This window comes from Amphiura filiformis, chromosome 15 (genome assembly GCF_039555335.1).
Source record: "Amphiura filiformis chromosome 15, Afil_fr2py, whole genome shotgun sequence".
Lineage (NCBI taxonomy): Eukaryota > Metazoa > Echinodermata > Ophiuroidea > Amphilepidida > Amphiuridae > Amphiura > Amphiura filiformis.
The window spans coordinates 38,868,208-38,875,569 of record NC_092642.1 but is presented as its reverse complement, the minus strand read 5'-3'; the positions used below and the strand labels follow the sequence as shown (position 1 = coordinate 38,875,569).

Here is a 7,362-nt window from a genome sequence, read left to right as displayed (position 1 = left end):
GTGGCGTCACTATAGCCCAAGTATCGAACATGGCGCCTTCTGCTGATGACCTTAATTAATTAATTACACTAATTAGCAAAAGTGTTTGATTCTAACAATACCGTCAATGTAACTAGAAAGGCAAGTACTACAATATTATTATGTCCTTTAAAAAAACCCGTCCGGCTGATCCCTTTACGGTTGGTCTTAACCCTGGAAGTATGGAAACTTTTGGGCATCATAACTGCTAAATTGCTGGTCTAAAGTATATAAAAGTATACATAATTATTCAGAATGACAAAGACTTGATGAATCCATCTGTGAGGTCAAATTTGGGCAAAAATACCTGTTTCAAAATAGCCCGCCAAAGTCATGCAGGTAACTCCGAGGTCATGCATTGAATTGGTTTGAATGAGGAATACTACGGATACCAGCTCCTTTTGTTTATCATGCCCACTCAGCTGTATCGATACTTGGGCTGCATGAGCTATATTGACGTCAAGAAATGATCGAAAATGGCCGCCCCCATACAGGAAAATTTAAAGATATTTTAATTTTATTTCTTTATAATGCCGAGGTTTTTTGTACTTTAAACGAACCAGGTATGTTTATTTATTCATAAACAATGAACATCTTTAACTATAGGTAAATGTGAAAATAACAACAAATACTGTTTCTCCTACTCAAGACCAGGGCAGTAACACTTTGGGAACTCCGTTCTACTTCAATACTAATGAGGTTAAGAAAATGGCAGTTGTTCCAAATCTACCTTACATAGAGTGTGCTGTCGTTCAAAATTTTAATGCCTCGTGGACAAACAATAAAATTGGGTATCGCTCTAAAACGTGTCTTGAAAACAAAACGGTAAATGCTAATTCCGTCATTATTTTCACACAAGGTTACTAATGAATATATCATTTATGTAACGTTTTAAAACCTTAACCTGGTTCCAAAATAAAGATGGCTTCTTTGCCCTTAGACACCCATGATTTCCATTTCGTGGATAATATTAATTTTGACTAAATTGTCATCTCAACAACGCGAGATGCTAATTTCACGATTTTTTCAGCAAACATTTTCCAAGACAATAGATTTTTTGATTTGAATATGTAACCCTTCTGACTTTTGATTATAAATACACCTGTGAAAAATGGGTCAAAGTTGGGGTTGTCTAGTGTCTACATTGGTGTGATCATTATGTGGAAGCTATGTGACAAAATCTGGAGGGATTCGGAATAGCAAATAGAAAGGAAATATAAAAGTGCTCAAACCACCGACCCATCAGCCTAATCAGTCACGCCAGCAAGATTCTTCTCAAGATCATCAACAACAGAATGAGACAGAGGCTCGAGACTGAGATAGCAGACGAACATGCCGGGTTTAGAGCAGGAAGAGGCACCAGGGATCAAATTGTCAATATGCGAAATATCATTGAAAAATGCAGAGGGCATTCCATTCCACTCTACCGTTGTTTGACTGTGTCAACCATCAAGACCTATGGAACATCATGGGGGATACGGGATTCCCCGGTCACGTGTGAAGCTCATCAGTACTCTATACCAGGATCAGGAATCTACCGTCAGGACGAGTAGAGGTGACTCAGAGTGGTTCCAAACTGGCAGAGGTGTGAGACAAGGGTGAATTTTGTCTCCTCAGCTCTTCAACATATATGCTGAGAGCATCATGAGAGATGTTTTGGAAGACTTTGGAGGAGGTGTTACCATAGGTGGTCAGCGGATCACAAATCTCAGATATGCAGACGACACAACCCTGGTTTGCAGTAGCAAAGAGGAACTGATGGATCTATTGAAAGCAATAAAATCGGCAAGTGAACAGAGGGAACTGATCTTGAACACAAAGAAGACGAAAGTCATGATTGTAGACGCAGGGCGAAATGACACAGATGCAAACTTTTCCCTAGAGGGTGATTTCATTGAAGAGGTGGAAAGCTTTGAATTTCTGGGTTCCATCATTAACACCAAAAGTGACTGCACCCAGGAGATAAAACGAAGATTGGCAATAGCTCGAGCGTAGTCTCAAACCTGACCAAACTGTGGAAAACTAAACTTCCTCCATCACTCAAGGTTCGTTTGCTAAAATCAACAGCATTTGCTGTGGCATCATATGGATCTGAATCCTGGACGATGAGATTATCTGACTGGAAGAGACTGGATTCTTTTGAGCTGTGATGCTATCGACGAATCCTGAGGATCCCATGAACTGCGAGGAAAACAAATGAGTGGGTTCTTCAAGAGCTTGGAGTTCAGAAGACCTTGCGAGCCGATATCATTTCTAGAAAGTTATCATACTTTGGCCACATCACCAGACATCACTGCCTTCAGAAAACAATTGTCCAAGGAATGGTTGAGGGAAAACGCAAGAGAGGCAGACCTGCAGCGAGCTGGCTTGACGACATTAAAATTATCACTGAGGCTACCAGGGCTGCCGCTGACCGCATTCGATGGCATACTCTCATACGAACCACACCTGCATACGTGTATGCAATGTGACCTTAGAGAGAGAGAGGAAGCATTGCAACTCTATTCTACATTGGAATATTTCAAATATTTAATTTACCGTTGGACCAGAGATGTATGCTTGAACAGACTGTTTTATACTACCCATTAATTCTGTGAATTCTGCGAACACCCCTGCCATTTAGGATTTCCTATTAGCCCCACAGAGGTCGGTATACACAAGAGTCGCATTAGTGTACATGTTCACGTAACCACCTTCAACTCATTTGCATAGAATTGGATACCGGGATCGTATTCTGATTCGTCGTGCCTTCTGACCTGTTCTAATTAGCATACTTTTGGATACCTCCATATTTGGTATTACCTAATTAATTATTTATACCTCTATGTTGTTTACATAGTGACGTCATTAGAGCTGGTCACTTCGTCAAACATCCGACGAACGAACGTTTGTAGTTTTCTTTTTATTACTGTTATAACGTGAAATACCATATAGCTGACGTGTTAGTCCAATATGATTTGTATTGTATATTTTCATGTCCGACCCTACTTCTTTTAACTCTGAACTAATTTCTGATCTTATTTTCCATCCCTTTTCCTTTAATAGCTCACTACACCCGTCTGATGGTTCGTCTGATGATACTGATGTTACTAATGTTAATAATGAAGCCCGCTGTACCTACTATGACTCAAGTACCATCCAGAATCACCAACCTAGCCTAAATGACTGTAATTTCTCTCTTTTTCATTTAAATTCCAGCAGCCTTGCTAAACATTCTAATGATGTCATTGACTATCTCTCTGTTTTAAATCAGCATTTTGACATTTACGGGTTCTCAGAAACCTGGTTTACTTCTGATGACAACTCCTTGCTTTGTGATTTTGGTGATTTTACCGTTGAAAATTGTGTTAGAAAAGGTCGTCGCGGTGGCGGTTGTTCGTTATTCATCAAGTCAAGCATCAATTATTCTATCAGAACTGATCTAAACATCACTGCCGAACATTGCGACTCTATCTTTATTGAAACAACCCATAACTCCCAAAAGGTCATCATTGGCATTGTCTACAAACCAGAGTACGTCATCTTTGCGGATTTTATATCCTCTCTAACAAATACGCTCGATCTTGTTTCTAGAGAGAAAAAGACTTGTTTTATTATGGGTGACTTCAATATTGATCTTCTTGTTCACGAGAGCAACTCCAAGGTTTCTGAATTCCTGAATTTATTTTACTCCCATGATTACATCCCAACCATCACTCGACCCACCCGCATTAAAACCAACAAAAATGGACACACCTCTGCAACATTAATCGACAACATATTTACAAACGACATCACTAGTATCATCAACTCTGGCATTGTTGTCACGGATTTGTCCGATCACTTCCCTGTCTTCATCACTAAACTAACTGACAACAACAAGCCAATTAAAACTACACAAACCCACCAACAGCGTCAATTCCAACCGAACAATATTAATGGTTTAAAAATGCGCTTTCTCTAGTTGATTGGCATGTTGTTGAAAGTTCTTGTAACCCCAATGATGCGTATAATTTATTCATTCATAAATTCAATGACCTTCTTAATATTCATTGCCCACTAAAAAATAAAAAAATATCTAAACGTAATACTCCGAAAAAACCGTGGGTAACTAAAGCACTCATTAAATCTATTAAAACCAAGGATAAACTTTACAAAACTTACATTTCAAAACCAACTTCGGAAAATAAAAATAAATATACTAATTATAGGAACTATTTAAACCAACTTCTTAGAACTAGCAAAAGAAATTATATTACAACTAAACTAGAAGATAATAAAAATAATACAAAAAAAATGTGGCAAACACTAAATAACTTATTAGGCCGAAATAAAAAATCTAAACTACCTGAGTTTTTCGTTGATAAAGATGGTTCTAAATTAACCGACAATAAACAAATTGCTGATCAATTTAATTCATTCTTTGCTAATATAGGTATAACACTGGCTAAGAAGATTCCTGATCCACCGCCTGAGTTTAATCATACATTTTCTTCAAACAATAGCCCTGATAGTTTGTTTTTATCTCCAACATGCTCAGAGGAGATCATTAAATTAACTTCTAAACTTAAAAACAGTCACAGTAGTAGTAATGACTGCATCAGCAACAACCTTCTAAAACAAATCATTCCTTCCATCAGCACCATACTTGCACATATCTTTAATCTATCCCTCTCCACAGGCATCATACCATCAACACTGAAGCAAGCCAACGTTACCCCCATCTTCAAGTCTGGTAACAAACATGACTTTACCAACTACAGGCCCATTTCCATTCTTCCAACTATCTCCAAACTTCTTGAAAGAATTGTATATATTAGGATCGAAGATTTTATCACCCGCAACAATATACTAACTAAACATCAGTTTGGTTTTAGACCAGGAAGGTCCACCAACATGGCAGTGAATGATCTTTATTGTAGGATTGCTGATAATCTAGATCAGAGACTCCACACAATTGGTATCTTTTTGGATCTTAGCAAGGCCTTCGATACCATAAACCACACAATCCTTCTTGACAAACTGTATCATTATGGTATTCGAGGTCTTGCTAATGATTGGGTCAAAAACTACCTTTCCGGAAGAAGCCAAAAAGTCATGATTAATGGCTCTTGTTCTCATTCTTCTGATGTAACCTGCGGTGTCCCCCAAGGATCTATCTTGGGTCCTCTTCTTTTCTACTCTACATCAATGATCTTCCCTGCACAACATCTACTCCACATTTCATATTGTTTGCTGATGATACCAATATACTTTTTTCACACCGTGACCCTAAATTACTTGAATTAACTGTAAATAGAGAACTTAAAATAATATCTAACTGGTTTAAATTAAATAAATTGTCACTAAATATAAAGAAAACGAACTATATTGTATTCAAAAATAAACATAACAATAAACCTGATATTTCTTATGATATTAAAATAGATAGCACACCTATTGAAAAAGTAAACACTACCAAATTCTTAGGCCTGCTTATAGATCACAACCTTTCCTGGAACTCCCACACACAGCACATTTCAAAAATAGTTTCTAAATACAACGGCATCATCCGTAAGGTCAGGCAATTCATCCCTTCATCTTCTATTCTTACTCTCTATAACTCCCTTGTCCTCCCATATCTTTCCTATGGTGCCCTGGTATGGGCTGACCCCAACAACTCTAACCTACATTCACTGTTCCTTCTTCAAAAGAGAGTTATTAGAACTTGTACCTACTCCCTATGGCTTGCTCACACTGATCCTCTATTTTCCTCCCTTCAAACTCTAAAACTCTATGATATCTATAAGCTTCAACTTGGTTCTTTTATGTTTCAGTTTTATAATGGTCTACTCCCTCCTGATCTTCTTCATGACAATTTTTTCAACATTGATGTATTTGCTCACCCCTATAACACCAGACATGCTAATGAGCCATTCATCATTCCTACTAAATCTGTTCTTGCTGGTAACACCTCTAAAACCAGAGGACCACTTCTCTGGAACTCTCTCCTCTTAACATCAAACACTCTGTATCACATGTTGCCTTTAAAAGCAGGCTGAAAAAATGTTTCATCGGTGAATATGATTTGGCATAGACACTACATGTTTACCCTCGAAGCTTTACGGTAGTTGTGCTTGATTTTCTAATTCTACTTAGCTGCTATCCAATCTTTGTATTGTGTTCCCCATGTGTTCCCTTTGTGTGCTTTAATTATCTTCTACTGCTTGCATTCCTACAATAGTAGCCACCGAACTTCACATTAATACTGCATCATCAGAATCATCATCAGAAACCGTAGGCGTTTGTCTCCATTATGCTCTTGACGTAATTAGTAGCTATGACCTTCACTATTCTTCTCTTTCTCTTTTCTTTTTCTTCCCTTTCATATCCTTTTCTCTTCTTTTCTTTCTGTCGGATATGTGTATGTGTATGTTTGTGTGTCCATGAGGTCTCTGCACCTCACGCCCCGCGTTTAGCAGAGTCCTCGTCAATCATCTCTTTTCCCTCTCAATTTCCTTTGCTCAACAACCTAGTTTAGAATTGTATTACTATACTTTGTATTTATTGTATCAATGACCATTTAAAATGTATTCTGATAAGCATGCATTATTATGTTGTTGTATTTATTTATATAATACTGATATAATTGTTACTAATTGATTGTATCGATATATAATTATACCATTAATTCTTGACTCATATTTCGTATTAATTTTGACTATTCATTATATCATTGATCATTCATATATTTTGTATAATCTAATGCTTGCTTAATCTTGCTTAATAATTAATCATGCAGTACTATATTGTATTATCATTATTATTATTATTTGTGTTATTATTATTATTATCATTATTATTATTATTATTATTATCATTACTGTCATTTAAAATGTAGTCTGCTTAAGCATGCATTATTATATTACTGTATTGACTTACATTATATTGATTTAATCGTAAGCTTGATGATACTATTGATTCCTGATTGTATTTAATATTCTAGCTTTATATATTTTGTATTACTTTGTTGGCTTTTATGTATTACATGCATTTTGATGATTGATGAAAATAAAATATGAATGAATGAATATGATAGGACAATATTTCTGGTGATGACCCGTGTTCACATTGGCTAAATAAGCTGTATTTTCGCTGGAAAGGGGCCGGGACATGTCGGCCATTTTGTTTGCAAAAGGCATGTTCTTCTCCCGCGTTACCCGGAAGTGGCAGCACCAGAACAAATGACGTCATTTCTGGATTTCAGCCGGAACGGTTACGTTCACTGCCGTGCGTCAGTATACGAGTAAAACATCTTTGATTAGCCTAACCGAACCAAACATAAAACAAGCTCGATTCACACAGCATCTGCAAGCGCAGGTATCC

At 37.1% G+C, this 7,362-nt stretch overlaps 1 protein-coding gene across 1 annotated transcript; it reads left to right on the top strand.

The window, feature by feature from the left end:
* Window positions 1-1,662: 1,662 nt before the first annotated feature.
* Window positions 1,663-2,013, top strand: LOC140170939 (uncharacterized). The gene has a single exon (XM_072194135.1). It carries the CDS (start codon window positions 1,663-1,665, stop codon window positions 2,011-2,013), a length of 351 nt encoding a protein of 116 aa, XP_072050236.1.
* The last annotated feature ends 5,349 nt before the right edge of the window (window positions 2,014-7,362 follow it).

What these genes read in the sequence shown, in the direction of transcription:
- LOC140170939 (XM_072194135.1), top strand. Translation starts at nt 1,663, where the DNA reads ATGAGAGATGTTTTGGAAGACTTTGGAGGAGGTGTTACCATAGGTGGT.